The sequence below is a fragment of the Lepus europaeus genome, chromosome 20 (assembly GCF_033115175.1).
Source record: "Lepus europaeus isolate LE1 chromosome 20, mLepTim1.pri, whole genome shotgun sequence".
NCBI classification, from domain to species: Eukaryota; Metazoa; Chordata; class Mammalia; order Lagomorpha; family Leporidae; genus Lepus; species Lepus europaeus.
Window position 1 is genome coordinate 36,245,657 of NC_084846.1, and position 23,269 is coordinate 36,268,925.

Here is a 23,269-nt window from a genome sequence, read left to right on the forward strand (position 1 = left end):
AGCTCTAGATTTCTTGCAATATCTAAAACAATGTAAATGCTATGTAAGTAGTTGTTATACTGCTTCAATTTGAATGATGACCAAAAAATGCACATGTTCATCTGTAGTATGGAACCTGCAGATGGGAACCCATAGATATTGAGGTCCCACTGTGAACATAACTTGTATGTTTAATTTGGGGGATGTTACTTTTTGGAAGAACTGGAAAGGCTGTTTAAAAAGAAAATATGAAGAAGAATTAGTGTTAGTTCTTCCTTAAGAGTTTAGAGAATTCAGCAGTGAAACCATCTGGTCCTGGGCTTTTCTTTGCTCGGAGACTTTATTACTGATTAAACCTCATCCGTGGCTATTTCTGTGTTTAGGTTTTCTATGTCTTCATGATTCAATTTGGTAAGATGTGTATTTCCAGAAACATATCAATTTCTTCTGAGTTTTACAACTTGTTGGCATAGTTGTTTATAATAGTTCCCAATGATTCTTTATATTTCTTCAGTATCTGTTGTAACATTTCCTGTTTCCTATTTGATTTTATTGATTTGGGTCTCCTTTTTTCTTCGATTAGTCATTTTTAAACCATCTTTTCTTTTGACGGTTAACTGATCACCATTTTCATATTCAAGCATGCGCATTTTTAGCCCCTCAACACTTCTCAAAGTTATAGTTTAGACTTGTTGCCTACTCTTTAAGAGAAATTACTCTGTTCACAAGTAGGGCGCTTATCTGGCTTCCACTGTTTCGTAACCTTATCTGACTGGAACAGAGCTGGTGAATAGATGATTAACTACTCAGAACCCCAGTACCTAAGGCTGGTAACATTTGTCTTTTTAAAATATGAAATGATTTAAGAGACAGATATTCCAGCCTCTCCCAAGGAGAGGAGGACAGAAGAATTGATGCTACCTGCTGTCTGTTGGCTCCACATTGCTTTCAGCTTTAGAGTGAACTTCAGAGTGAGTAAGAGTGGTGCTCTGGTAGATTCTGTTTCCCTTGCATTAAACCTTTCAAAGCTCCAAAGAAATGTCCTCTTGCTAATTAGGCTCAAAGATCAATTCTGGCATAACTTTGCCCCCATCAGTTTATTTTTATTATTTGTAACAATTTTGCTCCTAGTGTCTTCACATAACCTCTGAGATTAGGAGGAAAGCTATTGGTACCACTGTACAGAGAAAACTTAAGTTCACTTCCAAGGTTACAGAGCAGTGTTGAGACGGAGCACATGGGAGATGGGCAGTGATCAGAGTGAGCAGGTAGGAGATGAGTGCAAGTCTACATGGGCTGGCCTTTCAGGCCCTTTTCATGCCTCTTTGCGTGTTTCTTTGGCTAGGTAGAAAACTAGTGATTGAAGCCTTGTTTCGGCAAGTTCTGGAAGATAAATCAGAAATTACATGGGAAGTAGAATGGACGACTGCTTACCTTGCACAGTTTCTGTGTCATGGCCTGCAACCTAATGTTAATAAGGTTTCTATAGGAATTTATATTTTTATGCTGCAACACCTTCTAGGAAGGACTCATCATTGCAGCCCTGTTTGGAGATTCATGAGCTGTTAAGAACTATCCTATATCGAGGTGTAAGCTTTCATATTTCCTAGGTCTCTAAGACAGAGGGAAATGGTATAGCCTTCCATCTGGATGCAGAATGCATTTAACAAAGAAAAAGTATATATACGAACTATACGGAGCTGGGGAAAAGCCGGAAGGAAGGATGTGTTAAAAGTTCCAGGGCAAGAACCTCCTCTATGTTCGAAAGAGGGAATTTAGCTGGGCTTCAGGCTGCAGCCTTCTGCAGGGTCTGCAGCCCCACCTGCCTGCTGGAGTGTCTATTGCCCCATGTTCGGAAAGCCACAGTTCACTCTTTGGCTGCTAAGTTCTGACAGCTTGAGAATCCCAATAGTGGGCATTCCTACTTGAAATCGCTAGTAAAAGTGGGGAATGTTTGAAGGGCCATCCTTTTCAGTGTTTAGCTTGGAACTCATCCTATCCTGCAGGGGCCCCCAAAGCCTAAGCACTCTGTCTTCTGAAACACTTCATTATGAGCTGCCGAGGAGCCAACCCCAAAGACCCTCTCACATCTGAGATGGGACAGAGCAGTGTGTTTGTCTTAGTTCCCAGGATTACCAAGTCTTGGGGTCACCAAGCCATTCATTGGCTCACGTTGGGCTTATTTATTTGGGTCATGCAAAGGAAAATTTTCTAAATTGTTGAGAGTTTAAATATATTTATTACACTTTCTGGAAGGTCCAGCCCCAGTGTGTATCACAGCCATGTCTTAAGGCACTGAGGTTTGTTTTCCATCAGTTTGAGCCTCAGACATAAAAGAGGCTCAACAGTGGCTGGGATATTACCTGTCATCTTAATGATGGGCTGAAGAGAAGTTAAATTATGAGATGACCTGGACAACAACCAGATTTTAGAATTCATTTCAACAGAGTGTTAGTGAGCCGCTCAGTACCCTTGATGGTGATGAAAAAAAAAAATAAATGTCAGCCAAGGTTTTCAAGACAGATTAGAGAATTACCCAATTCCCTCCACCTCTTTAAGTCTAAGGCAAATGTTTGTTTAAAAACTTAGAATGGAGCAGTTTGTGTTTAACTGGATAAATTTTACTCATTTGGGATAGAAAAGAGAGCCAGTAGTTTTTGTTTCATAGCTAGTATATTCATAATGAAGATATTCTGTGTCAGTACTTATAACTGGAACCAGCAAAAACGTCAATCATTTGTTTTTTATTTATGATAACAAAATTTAAGAATATTAATAGACCATTATGTGTGCCTGGTTAATCCTTACATTATTTCATTTCATATTTTCAAAAATCCTACATAGATAGCTGCTGTTACCCCCCCCCCCCCCTTAGAGATGACTAGCAGAGGACTCCTTTGGTTTGGTGACTCCCCTAAGACCATACAGATGTGGAGCTAGGGCTGAAGTCCAGAATATAATTCCAGGGTGGTACTCTTACTCTTCACATAAGATGGTTTTATTTTTTTTTCTTATCTTTTTTTTTAATTTTTTTTTTTTTATTTGAAAGAGAGCGAGAGAGATGGAGGGATGGAGGGTAAAGAGAGAGAATGAATACGACAGAGAGAATGACAGAGACTTCTCATCCGCTGGTTTATTCTAGAAAACCACTACAGCAGCTAGGGCTAGGTCACACTGAAGCCAGGAATTGGGAACTCAATCTGATTTTTCCCTTGCAAGTGGCAGGGAACCAACTACTTGGGTTATCACCTGCTGTCTACCTGGGTGCACAATAGCAGGAAGCCGGAGTGGAAAGCAGAGCTGGAATTTGAAGCCGGGTGCCCCAGTGTGGGTTGCAAGAGTCCCAAGCAGGGCCAGATGTCCACTGCATGAGATGGAATTCTGTTATGAGCTCAGTCTGTCTGGGCAGTGCAGTCAGCTGATGACAGGTCTGCTGGTTGATCATTGAGAAGAGAAGGTAATCACGAGGCATTTTATAGCAAAAACAGTGAAAGACATTGTCCAATTTTTTAGCCTGTATATTTAGTATCCACATATGGGGATCTTCAGAAAGTTCAGAGAAAATGCATATTATTTAAAAAAAAACTGAATGGATTTCAAAGATTTTTTTGTGCCAAAATAAACCAATCTTTTAATTTTATCTTTCCAGAGCTTTTTAGAGCCCCTTCATAGATACTTTAGAAGTAGGTTCATAGAAGCTAGGGTAGCAGTCAACAAATAGGATTGCTTGTTTGTTGCAGGATGATTATATTCCTTATGTTCCCAGATGATGCTTTGTTTTTCTAAGTGATGGTTACCCATATGCTGCTCATAAGAGACCAGAGGAGACATCAAAGAATCCTACAAGAGGCTGAACCAGAGAGTGTCCTGGTCAGTTGTTAAAGAGTAATTTCACCACGGGGAAGTTTTTACAGATCAGATTGGCATATGGGAGTTACTCGTTTGTTCTTTCCAGAAATCACTGAAAGGGATGCAATCGGCATCATTCCAGTTTGAACATATAGAGGGGAGATGGATGCAGCCAGGATGCTAGGGTACTTTTGGACTTCTCCTGTTTTGTACATTGAACGTTTCTATGAATGTCACAATTCAGTTACTTGGAGGGTTAGTTTTAACCCCTTCTGCATGGTGAATATCATTCAGGACAGAACCTTTGGGGAAAGTAAACGTTCTTCTGTAACATTGGCAGGTAGCCATACTGAGCTGTGTTACGTAAGTGGTCATTGGCCATGGCCTTCAGAGAAGATGTTTCCCTACAGTTGGTTGAAAATTGGTGTGTTTGTGTGTGAGAGAGTGAGAGAGAGGGAAGGAGAAGGAGAAATAGGGAGAGAGAGGAGGAAGAAGAATGTTTATTTAGTTCTACAGTGACCATTTTGGATCAGGATACTTTTCCTCATTATTTTGGGGAGAAAGAATAAAGCACATCAGTTTCAAAAACAAGTAGTTTTTCTGGTAGAATCAAATGACTGCAGAAGTTCTCACTGGCAAAACGGAAGGTCACTGTATATCTCGAGTCTTTAATTTCTATCTATAAGCAGTGTGGCCCTGGCACATTAAGCCCGTTTTCTTGTACATAAAAAGTCACTTTGCCTCAGCCTTAATTTGTTCCTGTAAAAACAGCTTTTTTTTATAGCTTGTCCAGCTGTATCTCTGCTTGACAAATAGATAGCAAATAAAGAAGCAGTTATTGTGCAGGGAGCCCGTGTGACTTCCTCAGAGGCTTTGGCTCGGGCGCCTCACCTGTGCAGCCTTGAGAGCACGAGCTAGGCATCACCGATGAACGACTGGTTTTATTTCCTTGAAAGTTTGGAGAAACATCCCGTGCAAGAGCCTCCACGCATTCCTGAATGGTAACCTCTACAAAGTCATCTACATGATCTCTGTGTATCCTTGCAGGGATTTTAGGAAGTAAAAGGCCCGCTGTAGACAGCACATCCTGTTTCACTTGTTTTTCACTCATATGAATCTAAACAGCCATCTCCAGAATCCGTCCCCATAAATTTCCTAACACTAAAGTACTCTTACTGTTTGCGTTCTTATTTCCCTCTTTTTTGATGTTCTGTGGACAGTTTTTCTCCCAGTTGTCTTAGATCTGTTCAGGCCCCTGAATGCCCTCCATGTGTAGTCTTCCGCTTGTTTTCCCATCTAGTCCAAGCCCTTTTTCCTTGGCAAATACTGACCTGAAGACCTGGTGTTGAGTGTATTCTGGGCCCAGGATCAGGGAAAGCCTGTGAGACAACAGAAGATTTTGGAAGACAGCGAGGAGTCAGGCCACGAAGGGGACAGAGGCAGAGTGAACTGCACTTGTGTGAAGGCATGGAGGCAGGGGACTGTGGGCTGGGTCCCAGGAGTACGAATGGACCACGGTGCGGTGGGAGGTGGTGCCTATGCTGCGAGGCTGGGAGGAGACTGGAGGGAAGGCCAGGCGAGGTTTCTAAGAAACGCAGTCTACCCTGTGGAGCTGAGTGGAGCCCTTGAAAACATCTAAGGTGAAGAGTGATGGGGCCACTGTCCTCTTCTCATAGTTAAACCTTGTTTCTACAAATACAGATATACAGGTGTATACACAAGGGGGCTTGAAATCGTTCATGGAAAATGGAATTAAAAGATAAGTTTACTTGGTGCAAAATAAATTCCAGGATCCATGCATTGTTTGTTTTCATTATAAACATTTCCATAAACTTTTTAAGGAACACACACACACACACACACACACGTGTCATGTGTCTGAAGCTGACAAGATCACGGCTGTGTGGTCGGCATTTCTGGACACCCTTGCTCTTTAGGTTCTATTTCTCCTCACCTGGCTTGCTGCCCATTTCAATTTCCTTGAAATCAGTAAGCATTCAGTAAGGAACATCTTGAAGTCTTTCAGGAGCTAATCTAGCACATTGTATATTTATACGGACTTTAACAGAATGTGAGCATTGAGGTGATCAAAGACTTTCTTAACTTAAACTTGGCAAATAGCCTTCTGATCCTTGAGTTGCCTTGTTGAACAGTTCTGTAAGGATCGCATGGTGCAGTCTGCTGGTCATAGGAGTTCCACACCACGTCCACGCCTGCCTGCTGCCAGAGTGGCCAGTGGAGCCATTCGAACAGAACTAAGTGGTCAGTGGCTGGCCACTCCTACTCTCCTTATTTATATATTTGAAGTTATTTTGGAAGTACCCTTTTCTTCATTAGCGTTTGGCCCAAACATCAGTAACAAACAAGCTTCTATTTTTTTTCTCAGATTAGCCTCACTGGATTTAAGAACTCAGAGGGGGCCTTCAGATGGCACCAGGAAGGAAATTTCCTTTTTGACTACTTAAGCATTTAGCATGGTATCTGACAAGTGGCGGGTACTTAATGCTTTTTTCTTTCCTGTCTTCTTCTCCCTTCTTGTTTTGGTATGCTTTATGGTGTTTTGTTTGATACTGTAGCAATTGTTCATATCCAGTAGATAGGTTGGTCGGTCGGTAGGTAGAGAGACCACACACTGTGTCTTCCCTCTACTTATCTATAGATCTAACTATCTTTGACCCTTGACTCTCTATACAGAGAGTTCTCTCATTTGATCACTGATGCTCAGTTTCTCTCATTTTTCTGTGCAGACATATACATGCATGAGATTGATCTTGTGTTTTTCCCTTTGTGAGTTTGTACAGAGGGCTTTGTGAGGTTTTTGTTGCAAAATTTCACTGACTTTGGAAAAAATATATTCATGTAAATGTTCATAGAACTGTCATATGATCCAGCAATATTGCTACTGGGTATATATCCCAGAGAAATGAAAGCATTGTATCACAGAGATACCTGCTCCACCATGTTTATTATAGCTCTGTTAAGCAAAATGGGTAGAACTAGAATACATCATGTTAAGTGAAACGAGTCAGACCCAGAAAGACAAATCCTTCTATGTTCTCCCTCGTGGGAGATTTAAAAACAAATAAACAAACAAAAAAAACTTCAATCTGAACACAGGATGTTGATTCCTAGAGGCTGGGAAGTGTGAGAGGAGATAGTGGCTGTGGATGAAGCATGTCCAGCTTCCCCCAGATTTCATTAATTGAGGAATATATCATTCTAGTATAAGATGTTAACAATAGGAAAAGCTGTCAGTGGGGTGTGTGGGAACTCTTTGTACTACTTCACAGTTTTTGTTTTGTGAATTTAAAACTATTCTGAAGTAAAAAGTTTACAAAAAAGTTCTACCAATTTCCAGCATCTTGCAAAATGTACCAAAATTTCTTTTCTATGCTCATTCATTTAATATTTTTAAATTTTTGTTATAAATTTTGTAAGCTAGGAATTCCTTAGATATTTCCGAGTTTTTAGAAGATTACTTTAGTCTTTATTCTTAGCATAATTAGGAAAGGCATTATCTTCCATGTTATTTCATTTCTTTCTAGCTGTAAATCCTATCCATCAATTCTGAATTCTTTTTAAACAGTGTTAAGGATCTTTCTAGATGGTCTGGGAATTAGCCTTCAGTGGTAGCTCTTTAAGTTACTTTTGTGCTAATTTCTTTTTTACTGAGACTAAGACCTCTGTCCCAAACCCTCCACATTTCTCTGGGGCAGGGTGGAGGAAATGAGATACACACTAATCTTATTTCCGTAAATCTGAAACTCTTACTCTTTGAAAGTAATTCACAATCCCATTGCTATGTGTCTTTTCTTTCTGCCAGGGAAAAGCAAGATACAATGCAATCGGTTTGGACTTGAATTTCAGAGTCAATATATATTATGTTTGAATTTCAGTTCTCTCACTCTGTGATTTTGAGCATGTCATTTAAACGTTTTAAAGCCTCATTTCACCATCATGAAATTTAGACATTAATAAGTACCATTTGATATTGCTATTAAATGAGTACTCTGCCTAGCATATGGTAAGTTCTCAAAAATGGTACTAATATAATTATTAACTGTCATAACCAAACCCTAGTCTTGTCCTTTAAGTACCTGATCTTCCTTCTGTTCTTGTGCAAAACCTGATGCCTTGTTGGATATCTTTTATTCCTCACCATTGTTGAAAGATGTTTCAATCTTGTAAATTAGGGAATACTAAGTAACTTGCCCAGAAAGTAGGCAGGGGTGTGGGTTCTCTGAGATGTGGGGTGGGGTGGGGAGAGCAGATTTTTACCTACTGTGCTACTCAAAGCTGTAAGGATCAAGGTCAAGTGAAATTGTTTTGGAAACTCTGAGATATGATAGAGCTGTCCCATTTATACCATATCAGCTCAGTACTTTGTCTTCTCTCCCGGCCACCACCCTTTCACTCCCACGCCTTCTGGCATGTGGGCTGTGCAGTGGGCCGGCTCTCTTTATTCCCTCTGGGCTTGTGTGCCTGGTGTCTCCTTTTCTCCCTTCCTTCCTCTCCTGCACAGAGCTGCTTCTCCCACCCAACTCTTACTCGTGTCCCCTTTTCTCAGCTAGGGAGAGTTCTCTTCTTCCTGGTGTCGTCTTGCTTCACCAGCTATTTCAACCCATCTCGTTTGTGTTTGACACCATTTTCAGATTGTTTTCATAGCCTAATTGTAGGCAAACAGTTCCACAATTCCTGTCTGTAAAAGCTTGGTTTGAAAAAGGGCAGTGCAGAACGCATAGGAGGTAAGAAAGGAAAGAGAAGAAAATTGTTGGGAAGGGCTGCTATGTTCCATCTTCAAAGGAAGTAGAGCTGGGGTTAGTCCAAGTTGTTTTACAATTGGAAGGGAGTCATAATACCATATTTTGGATGAAACATGGCTTTTTATTGCCAAAAAGTATAAGATGGAAATGGAGGTAAATGTGAATAATTCAAAGTAATGTTTAAACTTTGAGGATATTTCACCTTCTCTGGAATTAGAGATTTATGCTAGTAAAGAGTTAGGGAGGAATTTGAAATGTTTATGTTACTAGAGTGTAAAAAACATTGTGCAGTTGTTTATCTAATCTTTCACTGGGCTTGCTTTAAAAAACACGTTTAGATTTGAAGTAGCCTGGGAAAAAGAAACTGTTCCAGGCCATAACTTGATGCCCCAGTGGAAATAAGATGGATCCTTTTTCATTCGTTTTGAGAAATTTCCCAAGCAGACAGATGTCTTTGTACCTTCCTTTTGCAGTTCTTTCATCCACAAGTAACTGTTATCAAGAAGTAGAATTACAAGTGCTCTGTTATTTCCTTTTCACTTTAGCTCTTACAAAAATTACTACTGGGATCTTTTTTCTTTTCTGGGCTGGACATTTTGCTGTTGTGCCTACTCGGTCTCAGAGATTCCCCATGTGTTGCAGTAAGATTCATTTCTTAAACATGTGTATCAACTAAAGCTAAGGAATTTTTGGAGAATTTTTTTTTTTTATCACAGAGCAGTCAGGTATATTAGCGAGTAGGAATGGAAAGTTCTGTACTATGTCCTATTGTAATTATTTTCAATCCTCCCAGCAGGGGAAAATAAAAGATAATAAGAAGGAGTCTTTAAAAAGTTCCTGGAGAATGTGTGTTAAAAAAAAAATCTGTGCATAGGTTTCAGGAAATTTTTCACCAAGATAAACTTGTCTTTTAATTCCATTTTCACAAACTTTTTGAAGTACCTTCATCTTATATGAAAAAAATATGGATTTTTTATTTCCATTGCTTCTGCCTAACCCCTTAGCTTAAATTCACTCATCCAAGTCACCAAGTAATTGCTGTGTGTCTATTGTGCACCAAGCACTATTGTAGGGCGTGGGATGCAGCAGCAACCAAAATAGGCATTTTGGAGCTCTTATTCTCATGGGGGGAATTCAGTAAACAAGAAGCATGACAAACTGGTGAACTTCATAGTATGTCAGAAAGTAATAAGTGTTAGTATTAAAAATGACGGGTGATACAGAAATAGAAAATGTATGTTGGAAAAGGGGGAGCTACATGATTATAACTTTAAAGTGTGTGGTCAAAGTAGACTTTGTTCAAAAGGCAGCTTTTGGGGAGACTTGAAGAAGGTGAGGGATTTCTCATGCAGGCATCAGAGTGAATATGTTGTTCAGGTAAAGGCAACAGTCAGCACGTTGTCCCTCAAAGTGGGACTGAGCCTGGTGTGTTGCGAGGACAGCAAGGAAGCTGGGGAGGTGGCATGGAAGGAGAAGAGGTCAGAGGGGTCGGGTCACATATAGCTTTTGGGCAGGGATCTGCTTTTCCTCTGGGTGAAATGAGAACCATTTTGAAGGGGGAGAATGACATGACCTTACACTTTAAAAGGATTCCTGGCTGCTGTTTTTGAAAGTAGATTGTGCAGGGGCCAGGGGCAGGGGTGGTGCCAAACATAGAAGTAGGTAGTCCAGTTTGAGGGTTATTCAGATTAGTGAATTGGCAATAATTTAGCTAAGAAGTGATGGTAGATTACACCAGAGTGGTAGTAGTGGTGAAAAATGGTCTGATTTGGGCTGTATGTTACATGTAGAAACAAGGAGAATTTCATAAGAGCAGACATGATGTGTGAGAGGAAGATGGGCATTCAGAGTAAGCCCAGGAGTTTTGGTTAAAGCAGCTGGAAGGATGGAGTTGAGATGGGAGAGGCCTTGGGGTAGAGCAGGTTTGCTGAGTATGAGATACTGTTAGGTATCCAAGTAGAGCTACTGAGATAAATAGTTGGACCTATGCATCTGAAGTTGAGGAGTGAACTCTGTGCTAGACTTGTACAATTAGGAGTTGTCAGCATTAAAACGTTGTTTAGAGCCATGAAACTGGATAAGGTCTCTAAGGGAGTGAGTTTAGAAGAGAGATGTGGAGCAAAGAGTGATCAGCCTTTGTCAAATGCTGCCAATGGGCCAAGTGAGTAGAGAGCTGAGAATTGTCCAGTAGATTTAGCAACAGGGAGGTCGTTGTGATCTTGAGCAACTTCTGTGGAGTAGCTGAGGCAAGGAGTAGATGGAAATGGATTTACAAGAGAGGGGAAAAGAATTGGAAGCAATAAATAACAAGAATTTTTTGGAGGTTTGCTGCCAAGAGGAGTAAAGAAATGGAGGAAGATGCTGGCAGAAGAGTGGGGTCAAGAGACTGTCAGTGATTCCTGATGTGATGTTTATTATTTATCTATGCCCCAACTGTTCTTTCTTTTGCAAGCTGCTATTTAATGCTGATCACTGTTTCTTGGTTTGTTTTGTTTTGTTTTTGCCAGATAGGACAACCAATTAAGGGTTTCCTTGACTACCCAACCCAACAATTTATTTTCCTGGAGGTCAGATAGCATTAGCTACTGTTAATCTGGCTTCCTGGTATTCACTACCCATCTCCCTCTTGAGCTCCCCATCTCATCTTATATAAGAATCTGAGGATAATTTGGTGAAGATGATGATACTTACTATTATAACACTTGTGTATCACCTATTATGAGTTACTCATGTAACTTTTACAGTTGTTCTGTGATCTACGTATAATTATCACCCACATTTTACAAATATAGACATTGAGAAAGATTAAATAACTAGGTTATAAAAATGCTATTGGTGGAGTTGTGATTCAAATTCTGCCTACTCCAGAGACCATGCTGTTGAAGCAACTGGAGAATTCTTCGAGCAGGCCGTCAGCTGGAGAGATCTCATTTTGTATAATCTGAGAAATTGCTGCAGTGAATGGGTTAGGTTTTATGGGAAACAAGATAGAACACAGGAGCTGATTGGTCCTTTCCTCCGTTACCCACCTGTATACTAGTGGGCTGTGTCCAGCCCACAATCCTGGAATGATGTGCTGGAAAATTCTTCAGTGATGACTTTTTTTAAAGACTGCACTTCCTGAAGTTTTATGAGTTCCTTTTCAAGTCAACAAGTGTGTATTATGGCCCCACTCTGAGTAACAGAAAGAAAAGAAACATTCGGCCCCTACCCTCTGTGTGTTTATTTTCCTGTGGGAGGTTTATTATTTTCTGTTTATCACATAGGCTATAGAATTCTCTGAAAGCTAAACTAGGAAAGACTGCATATGTGAACATAATATTTTACCATTCTTAAAAAGTCTCTTATCTTTCAAGATGAGGTGTGAGCTAAGTGGTTCTTTGTTCAACTTTACTTCTTGGAGCACTGATGAGCCATTGCCACTGAGTCCTTCATTAACAGCCCCTTCCTTTTCCAGAAGGACTTGCCAGCACCCGTAAAGTATTCACTGGGAGAATTAAAGTCAGATAAAAATAATTGGTGTTGGCTTCCTTCGAGGCATACATTTAAATACATTGCTCTCTTTCTCTGTTCCTTGGCCGCCTCCTATGTTTAGCAACACTAGGTCAGCAGACTTCCTCTTTGAAGGTTCATCTGCTGGCCATTTCAATTTCCCATGAGAAAGCAAACCTACCACTGTTTTGCCCTTTTATCTTAATGTTTCATCCATTTGTGTCATATTATCTTGCGGGTTTGCATTTCTCAGTAGTGATGGCACTGCTGGTAAGTTGAAAACAATGAATGTGATTATGTGCCCCTGGTCATCGTCATCACAGCCCTTTTAAAATTCCTATTGTGATCTCAGAAGAGTGGTTCTCTGTGATACAATATCACCAATTTCCTCATAAGAGGAATTGAATTATTTTTAATGCCAATGATAATTTCGCAAGGGTCCCTTGGTCCAGCTGTAAGCCGTCAACCACTGGTCTGCTCACCCCACCCTCGTCTTTCACCAGAGCATTTTTTAGAAAAGCCTCTGTGAATTCATGCTGTCCTCATGGCTTGCAGTGTCATGCATAACTGGCTGTTAACTGGGAGACTAACGCATGATAGGTAGCATTTATTGGGGGGCTTGTTCTGTGCCAGGCGTGTTGATATACCCACAGCAAGTATTCACTAATGTAACCTTAGTGTCTTAAAATGAACATGGAGCATCTACTTTAGAGGAAAGACAACTGAGGCCCAGATTCTCATGACTTTGCTTAAGACACAGTGGTCTTCGCGATGCCGTACCCGTGTCACCACGTCCCCCTCCGTGATGCGTGCTCAGCTTTGACACCCGGTGTAGACTTCCCTTTCCTACATTTAGGACATTGTTTAATGGGCAGAGTGACCACTCCATCATGGAGCTGCCTTGGAACAAGTCCTGGGTGTTGGTCCCAAGAGAAGCGGATGTGATAAGCGCTCTCTGGAGTGGCTGTGTGCTTGCCTCTTTTCCCTCCACCTGTTTACAGGCCAGTGACCCAGCTGAACTCTGTTTCATAATCACCACCTAGACTCTGTTTTTATTAAAAACAACCCAATTTGGTCAAGATTATGGCTTTTAATTGGGCTGTGGAAAGAAACTCAAGGTGCCGAAATGCTGCCAGGATCACTGGGGAATTAATAGCCCCTGATGCAAGCGGGTGAGGACACCAGCTCTCCTATGCTGTGGTGTCCAGGCAGAGTCGAGTTATGCTCTTCCTAGTTCATTTTTTTTTTTTTTTAGAAATTATTATTGCAGAACTATTGGCTTCCTTTCTTTCTCAACTGCAGCTATAATGTTTTATTTGTGCGTGTGTACTTTTGAGAGCACTGCTCTCTGTAGAGAGTTGGGAGAGGAAAGTATTTGAAATGGAAATGTTTTAAAATTATGTCTCTTTCCAGTTGTGCGCTGGATTTCCTTAGGATTTAGAAACAAAATGGAAATTAAAAACCACAGTTTCCTTTTCGAAGGAGGGGGGAAAATAACCATACTTATTAGCACAGGAGAGATCCAGGTGAAAGACAGCAGAGCTCACATTTTGTGGCACAATGTCCCAGACATTGATCAGCTGGCAAGGACAAGCAAATGTTAACTTGCCCTTCTTCCCCACCTTCCTACAATGGTCGGGTAATACTTTTGTATTCCTGTTTCGAGGATTTTAATGGCCTTGGTAACATGTGTGAAAACATTGTGATTGGAGACTTTAATAAAATAGTGAGTAGTTTGTGTGCCTGTGTGTTTTAGATTCCATGTTTATGTTCTTACTGGGTGTGTGTCTTTCCAAGTGCTGCAGGTTAAGAACTAAATGTGTTAGAAAAACAGATGTAACACAAATAAATAGGAGAGTTCTCATTTCCTTTGGTGAACAGAGCTCCAAGTTCCTGAGCAATGATTTTATGGTACCTTCTCGCCATATCAGAAGTCATTCTGACCGCAGCTTCTTCCCCCGGATTGTGTTGTATCAGAACTGATTAACAATCTGTAGGGCCACACAGTAATTCACCTACATGTGGTCGAGGGTCATAACGCACCAACAAAGGGTGGAGATCACTCTTGCCGACAATTAATTGGGGAATTCACTTTATGAAGCCCTGTTTACAGACTGACATCTGGAGAAATTCTTAACCTGGATTCATTCCAATCTGTAGGATTTATGGACTGTGCTTGCTTTTTTGTAAATAGGACTCTTTCTGCTAGTACATTCTGTTTACATAATTAGCAGTGGATGGAAGTGGTTATATTCCTGTAATTTCTTAATCCTCTATACCAAGTAGACCTACATTCTGACTAGCGTCCTTCTAAAAGAATACTTGGACCCCTTTCGTTATTCAAGTTTTGGAAACATCTTAATGCCAGGGAGCACCCTGCTCTCTTAAATCCAGACTTTGACTGGAGCCCTCACCCCCTGGGGGACTTCATTCAACCTTTATGGGGGTTTTAAAACTTGTTGAGACACATGCTAGACCTCTTAAAATGTATTAGACTCTTTTATTCATATACTTGGTCTGTGCTGTGAGGTGTGAAATGGAAATATTTCCAAACATAAGTACATGCATAGTCTTGAACATGCTTTAAGTTCTTACTGTGTGAGGGGGATCAAAGTTGTCTGAGCTGCAGCCATTCCACAGGCAGCCTACTGGACACCTGTAACCATGACCTTCACCTGCCTGTGTCAGGCTAACCGCTGTTCTCTCTGTTGCCACTGGACAAGCTACCCTCAATATGGTCAGCATGATTTCTGCAAATCAGGGAGAAAGAAAAGCTGTAGGGTGGATTTAAAAGGAGCATGGGAAAAATAAACGTCTTACATTGGAACTGTGTAAGGCTGTATAGAAAACATTTTCTTCTGCTATACTGAGTTTTGAAACAAAATTATATCAGGTTAAGAGTGGTGGTCTTCCACATTACAGCAGAGTGAAGGGTGAATGGAACCAGAGATGAGAAAGATGTGGACATATGTCCTCCATTTCCACCTGAAGAGTAGAAGCACCATTATATATCAACCTGATGTACCATGCTGTAGCAAGGATATAGTGGGCAAAATATTATCTTCCCAAACACATGATAGGCTTTGATGAGGTCTCTGCCTATTGTAACTAGTAACAGCCTATGTGTATGCATTCTTCTGGAACTATCTGTTCAGGGAGCACTTTTAAAAACCCAATTTCACAGAAATGTTAGCTGTCCAAAATGATTCTAAATGCAGGACAGACACACACACACACACAGTCAAAAAGAAGTTCCAATAAGCATAGCTTTAACCAATTATGGCATTGCATAAGGAAATGTTAAGTCCAAGTAAAAGACAGACTGGGTCCTTTGGGCTCAAGTCCAGTTTGGAAGTAGAAAGGTTGTAGAGGATTGATCAGAGGAAGTGCAGCCTCTTCTTCGCCAGATGCTTTTGCATTTTGTCTCCACACTGTAGCCCTGTGTCAGCCCTTATTTATGTTTATCCACAGTTCTTCCTAGCTCTACTCATTACCTCCTATTCTGGCTTACATTTTTCTAATTTCTGAAATATTTCTATGCTTTAACATTGTATCCTGTACACCTTCAGTAAGTCACATCCTATATCATGTGTAGAAGCACATACACAAGCTGGCGCCGCTGCTCACTAGGCTAATCCTCCACCTGCGGCGCCGGTATCCTGGGTTCTAGTTCCGGTTGGGGCGCCGGATTCTGTCCCGTTTGCCCCTCTTCCAGTTCAGCTCTCTGCTGTGGCCAGGGAGTGCTGTGGAGGATGGCCCAAGTGCTTGGGCCCTGCACCCGCATGGGAGACCAGGAGGAAGCACCTGGCTCCTGCCTTCGGACCGAACATGCCGGTCGTAGCATCCATTTGGGGGATGAACCAATGGAAAAGGAAGACCTTTCTCTGTCTAACTCTGCCTGTTTTTTTTTTTTTAAAAAAGCATATACACAGAAAAATAAAATACACCAGTGATTCCTCCTTTGCTTTCCTTCTCCCTTCTCATCCTCTGCCTCCCTCTTTCCTTCCTCCCCACATCCCTTCCTTTCATTCTTAGATATTGTCAAAAAAGACTCCTAAATAGTTGGCAAAATTGTCACATGGACATACAGTAGGACTATTAGCTATTATTTACATTCAAATATATTTTTCCAGCCCGAGAAGAAACAACTAGAAAAGTGAACGGGCGGGGAGGGGGGGATTTCCATGTATTTGATACGTGTCTGTGTGACTGTACGTACGTGTTATCCTCCCCACCACACACACACCAGATGTAAACCTTTCCCAAATATATTTACAGAGAGTCTCTGAGGGGAGTTCTTCATGTTTAAGATAGCATGGTATTTTTTCAAAGCATCAATTCACACACTTTACCATGAATTATAAACTTTTGAATTGAAATCTGGATTTGAACCTCTAAAAACACTTGATCTGTCAAGTAAATCTTGCTTACAAGGAAAAGTGTCCCTGGTGCGTATTTTTGAGATTTCTGCTGTTTTTAGTTCTTAGTGGCAATTCAGACTCTGCAGACAGAATATTCTTTGGCTGGCAAGTTAGAGCAGAGTCTGTAGTCATGTGTGACTCGAAGTGTCTCCTAGTCTGATTCCTCTTAAATATTTGGAGAAAATGTATTCTCCTTAAGCACTTCCAAACACATCAGTTGATTGCAAAGGTCACAGTTGCAAGAAAATAAGCCAGCAGTCTTCAAAAATATCCAAAGAACAGCTTGCCAGCTTTCTGACTTGTGTGTATCATTGAAAAGAAGTACCCGTTAGGACAACCAGCTCGCCAGCAAATGCATTAAGATCTTCCCGGAAAGAAGAGGTGTTCTTGAGCAAGCTCCAGTGATACAGGAAAAGAACCAGTAGCTCTGCATATTAGTGGCATCAGTTATTGTCCTTGACCCTCCAGCTTGATAGCTGCTAAATGAAAATTGGTAAACTAAACACAAGGCCTTCGAGTCTACAAACATGGTCCAAAAAGTGCATCTATGCAAAAAAAAAAAAAAGACAATAGAAGTCAGAGCATGATCAAATGTCCTATGTGCTGCCCCCAGCTCTGGCTGTGTGCAGAACTGGAATGCTGGGCATATAGTGCTGAAAGGAGCTGTGTGTGGTGCACCGTGCTTGGAGTACAGGGATACGACATTCTGTGCGTCTCCCAGGGATCTGGGGGATCTGGATTGCATTCATGGCTTCTGTCTTCAGCACAGACCCAGCCCGAGCTATTGTGTTTGTATGAGTACTGTCTCTCTCTCAAGTAAATAAATTTAAGTAAAGGCTGCCACGTAGGTAATAAATACTGAGCTATGGTTTGAACCTAAGCTTCAAAGCATGACCCACATAACCTACACTGCCTTCACTTTCATTGTTAGGTTTTTAGGGATTTTTGAGTCAGTTAAAAACAGCCACTATCAAAAGGTAGACCATGTAAACTTTGTTTCTAAATATTTATTTGGTTATAATAAAAGGGATCTTAAGTTCATGAAAAGTACATATTATAGAAAGACTGTGCCTGAATTACAAAACATTTTGCAGCAAAACAAACTTAATCTTTTAATTCCATTAAGTACCCTCATATATACTCAGACCTCTTACTTCCTCATTATTTCACTGTTTTACTGTTACCTGTATTCTTGTGGTTATTGGTTTCTACATGGTATAATAGTGTGCTATTGCATAGCTCTCTCAAGCTTCACATTTTAGGGTATCATGTTTGCTACCTGACGTTGTCCACGGTGGGCATATTGTACCATCACAGTGCGCAAACACTGTAGCTTAAGGTTTCCCATTTCTTGTCCAGGAAAGGCAACTGAAGTCCCCAGCGTACTGTTGCTCACCCTGCATGCTGGGTTTGATCTCCAGTGTTCTAGATGCCAATCACATCTTCATCCCCATCTCCACCTTTTGAACTCTATACCTCTTACAGTTAACTTTGTAATGCAAACCTGCGGAGGGCCTGAGCTCTTTGTTGTGTTTTTCCTGACAGCAGACAAATTCCTTAATGTAGTTCTCTTGTCAAAGTATGCACTATTTGCTAAGGAGAAGTTCAACCATTTTATAATTTGGTTTTGAATATAGATACAAGTTTGAGGATAACTTGGAATTCCTAGAAATTGCCAGCTTTGTGTTATCTTAATTTAAGGGGAACTCCTATTTGTTCAGGATTTTAGGTACATTGATTGCCCACTTAAATAATGTTCTAGCTAGATGAATCTGCTGTATGTGTTAATGTGTTATCAGTTTGCAAAGAAACACATTTTTATAGCAAGATTCAGTTACCATAAGTGGTCATCTATGTATATATTGTATAATATGTATAATTATTTATATTCATAGTTAACACAGAAGGGGGCCTGAGACATCCTTTTAATGTCATTGGTATAATCTCCAATTTATAAGCAGTCTTATTGTTTGTAACTCATTCTTCATGTTTTCAAATTTCACATACAGGAGTAGATTTCCAGAATAGCCCCAGAAGTTTTTTGAGCAGTCATAGTAGTGATAGGATCCTGCAGTAAACCACCACTTATAACATTATTCCCCCATGGAACTGCACGTGGAGTTTTGACTTGGGATGCCCGATTGACTTTATGAAACTCCATCTGCTCAGCCCACAGAAGTGAAGAGTGAATCTCTACAGCTGAAGGGAGGGGAGAGACCTGTGCTCAACACGTTGGCAGCTAGAGGGGGTGTTACCAGCTAGATGGTTGAAAAGAAGGGGCACAGAGAGGTTGTGAGAAGCTCTCGTTGGTGCCAATTGAACCTTAGAAAGTTAAGGGTCCTAGAGTGTTTTTGAACCTTCTAAGTACTATATTAATTAAAGCACGCCACATCCCAGAGTTGGTGCTATTCTAAGTATGGCCCAAAGACTGGCTTCTAACTGCAAAATTAGTACCTGAAGTTGAGGGTATTAGTGTTAAGTGATCTTGCAGCAATTGATGGAGTCCTTTTAAAACTATTGAATCCAACACTAAAGATGACAGCTGGTGTCTTATTCCCATTTTTGTTTGTAATTCCTTGTGTATCTTATGAAAGTATTGGGTCAGAAATCTGGGAAGTAGGACCTTTTGAGAAGCATTGCTGTAACACAGAGCTGGGCTACAGGGGTATTTAGACTTGTTGTGACCTTTGGAAAAATGACATAATCTCTTGGTTTCATTTAATAAATTGAGACCTGACAGTCTGCAGAGTCAAGTTTCGGATAGAATAAATGTCAAAATGTGTATTTTCTTTAATAGCTAGAAGGTAGGACATTCACAGCTCAGTTATTATTGCCTACCAAACTCCCTCCCGCCCCCCGGGAGGCTCCTGTGAGAGTAATTCAGAAAGTTCATGGAAACACAGAATTAAAAGCAGGTTTTTTTTTTGGTTAGTACAAAAATGTTTGAAATCCATGCATAATTTTTTTTCAAAGATCGATTGATTTGAAAGGCAGAGCAGCAGCAGAGAACTTCCATCCGCTGGTTTCACTCCCTAAATGGCTGTAACAGCCCAGTGTGTGCCAGGCTGAAGCCACGAGCTAGGAACTCCATCCTGGTGTCTGAAACAGGTGGCAGGCACTCAATAACCTGAGGCATCTTTTGCTGCCTTCCTGGGCCCACTAGCAGGCAGATGCATGGGAAGCCAAGCAGCATGGTGCCATGCTGGCTTCTCCCACTGAGCCACAACTCCTGCCCCCACATTTTCACAGAGCTTCTTTTCAAAATCGCATGCCAGGGGTAATGTCAGCCCATTTATTTCCCATGAAGCCTCTTACCAATGCCCAGTTCCATGGTGAAGGCCTATGTTTTAGAACTACTTCCAACACCCATGATTTCTGCAAGAAAGCCAGGCCTGAGACAAGATCAAAATGATGAGTTCTTTGAGAAGCTTCATGCTGTTAGCCCTGTCATCAGGCTTACAGGTTCTCCCTGTGATTTTCCCCCTCCCTTCTCTTTTCTTTCTCAGAAAGAAAAGTATGACCTGCAGCTGTACGACCTGCAGCTCAGCCGGGAAAGGGGAGGGTTGCGGGTGGGAGGGAAGTTATGGGAGGGAGGAAGCCATTGTAATCCATAAGCTGTACTTTGGAAATTTATATTCATTAAATGAAAGTTTAAAAAAAAATAAGGATAATCTAGTTCATGGCGTGGGATGTAAAAATTAAATGGGATGATAGGAGCAGGGTTTCCGGCACATACAAAGAGCTCAGTAGTAGTGGTTCTGGTTGCCAGGATGCACAAACTTTAGAGAGATGAAAATGAGCCTGGGTCTCATTCCGCATTGGGCCCTGGACATCTTTAGATCGAGCTGGGTAAGTGCCATCCCATCGTGGGATAATCCTATCGTTTTGTTCAGGGAAACTCAGAGGCTCCCCCTAATTCGTATTTTATGAGAGTGGAAATGCTTTGCTCTCAAGTTTCGCTCAGCATCAGTGTTTTTTCAGAGGTAACAGGAGGGACAGATAGTAAGGTGTATTCTTCAGATCTGTGATCCGGCCACTTCCCTCCCATTTGAATGATGTGTTTTTCACATCAGTGCTGGCGACACCTCCCTTGCCTCAGGATGATGCGAGCTTCATAAACCCCTCACACAGAAAGCCAAGCTTGAGGCTTGGACTCGGCGTGTGACAAGCCTCAGAATAAGAAATCACACTTCATTAACAAGAAGAATAGCTTTGGGGGGAAAAGAACCCTATGCACACGGTACACAAACATGTCCGTGCATTTCCAGGAAATGATGGCAAGTTAGTCAAAGCAAGTTGCAGATGTCATTAGGAAATTCTCACATGGTGTAGAGTTCCCTCTGTAAGATTTTGGTAGATGAAGTCGAATGACTTAGACCCGGTATTTCGAAAGCGCAGTCGTGCCAGCTCATCCTCCATTCACCTTCGAATTGAGGATCGTCCACCGTGTAGTTCATGGCTTTGCAGCTGAATTATGAAGGGCTCGCTTGTCCTGTAAGGGGTTAGCATTCAGGGACAGAATCTAATCCTAGAGAAATACCACCACATCACCATCTCAGAATCCCAGAAGCTCTCCTCTCCACTCGAGGAGGGGTCCTCTCCCCTGTGGGCCATGTGCTTTGTTTCTTGGATAGTTTCCGATGCTTTGGTGTTAAAGGGAATTCCTGCTGAGGGGCTATTACATTATGGATATCACATATGCTATAGGTTTTGTCCTTTCTGACTTTAAAAAGGATAAACTTAAAGGCAATGGTCTTGCTGCTGTAGCCAAGTCATAATCAGTATAACATGTCTTTGGGGGCAATAACTCATCCCTGTATTTTCACCAAAGAGAAACGTTTGAGATGGTTCTTTTTAGTCTACTCCTGAAGATTGTTGTCACGTCATTTATTATCTTTATGATTGGTACATTCCAAAGCTGTGGCTGCCGTGCAGAGAGGCAGATCTTCTTACTCGTTGCTTCAAATATTGTTTGTATTTTTCAACTAGGTGGCTGTACTCCGATCCCAGAATCAGAGCTCGAGGAAAGAGCATTAGAACAAGACTCCGCAGAACTGTTTACAAACCACAGACACCTCATTGCAGAGCCGCCCATGCCTGGTAAGGGAACAGGTGGTGTTCGCGAGGGGCACGTGAGCAACAGAGTCTGCCTAGTCCGCTTTAGCCACACTGGAGAGCTTCTACTTCCCTTCCCCATAACGTTGGCACAGCTGGATTTGATCGTTTGTATAGTCTGGTCATCATTCAGAAGTTTGCTGTATGTCTCTCTCTGTTTCAGAAGTTCCACCCCTCCAAGGCGTCTTGGAATAGCCCAAGTAGAGTTGTCTGGTTGAGCAGACGAGAACCTTCCCAAGGCTGATCCTGTGTGGACCGCATGCCCAGCCCTGCAGTAGGGATGGCCCAGGTGCTTCTTAAAGCTCGCCTTCCTGGAGATGGCACTGGGTGGAAGAACAGATCAGGATTTCTGCTTCGTGAACAGGACCTGTAATGCCATGGCTACAGCAGAGGAGAGATCACACTTGTCTTTGTCTTGCCAGGAAGGGATGCTGCTGCCTTCGGTCGCTGTATGCTTACAGTCAAAGGATGTAGCGAGATCACATAGTATCAGGACGGACTTCTCAATGCAGATACACATCCAAAATAATTTGCTACCCCCTTTTTTCATAGAATTCTTATAATAAGTGTATCAAGTTTAATAAAGCATCTCATTGTCCAACATAATCAGAGCGATACGTGATTTCTCAATATTATTTCTTCAAAGGAAAGGAATTGAAAGCTTTGCTACTCTCCAGAAAAATTTGAATGTGATAATTTTATAAACAAGAGAAATACCACAGAACTTTAATTTCTTGGTTCTAATAGGCTAAAGTAGAAGGTAAGTTTTCTAGCATGATATGAAAATGTAGAAATATTTTTGAAGAAATGAGTATATTAGCACCTTTTCATAACCCCAGCAATGACACCTTTTAAAAAAATTCAGATTATGAGAGAATTCGTACTTTATTACACTTAAAATGTAAAGTTTTTATATTTAATAAATAAAATAGACATTGTGAATTTCAAATAGTTTTGACACTGATTTATTCAGTACAGAGGGGTGAGTGGTTCCTGGTTTTCCTAAATGTGAAAGTTTAAGAAATTACAGGTGATGTGATAGCTATTAGTTCTAGCACTCTTTTTTGAGTTGCAGTAGGAGATGTAATATTTAATTGTCATTTGTAGGAGTGGACAACTTCTAGCTTTGGGCTGGAGTCAACCATTGGTTGAATTTCACTCAGCCTGTGAGAACATGTACAAGGATGGCAAGGCTGTATGCTTGTCAGTAATTGCAAAAACCAATACTTCTGGTCATCTTTAACGGCTTCATTCAACAAAAGTTACAAGACAGGTGTAGGACTTCTTGATAGTGTGTGACTGTGTTCCGCCTTGTTTTGGATCTGATTCCTACAGATGTTTCTCTGTGCTCACCTCGGGACTGCTTTCTCCCCCATCTTTTTCATTCATGTCCTTCTAAATACCTTTATTTAACACAATCTCTGTCGTTCTGGGGTCTTTCTATGTTTGCCTGCTATGATTAATCACCCTTGACCGGTTTCCCCTAATTCTTCCCTTTGCTTTTTTGATTCTTTCCATTATTTCCCATGATAGAAAACAAACGTTAGAGGCAGGCCTTGTGATACAGCAGATCAAACTGCTTGCAACACTGACATCCCATAACAGAGTGCCTATTCAAGGACAGGCTGCTCTGCTTTCAATCCAGTTCCC

At 41.2% G+C, this 23,269-nt stretch overlaps 1 protein-coding gene across 4 annotated transcripts in view; it reads left to right on the forward strand.

The window, feature by feature from the left end:
- BBS9 (Bardet-Biedl syndrome 9) overlaps positions 1–22,504 on the forward strand; it is a 445,045-nt gene extending 422,541 nt beyond the window's left edge. For 3 of the 4 annotated variants that reach the window (XM_062178842.1, XM_062178845.1, XM_062178844.1), the window contains 2 exons: positions 21,494–21,604; positions 21,783–22,503. In XM_062178842.1, coding sequence (XP_062034826.1) covers positions 21,494–21,604; positions 21,783–21,814 — 143 coding nt within the window. In that variant the 3' untranslated portion in view covers positions 21,815–22,503. Of the gene's footprint in view, positions 1–21,493; positions 21,605–21,782 lie in introns of all 4 variants that reach the window. The other variant, XM_062178843.1, reaches the window with a different exon arrangement.
- Positions 22,505–23,269: the final 765 nt, after the last annotated feature.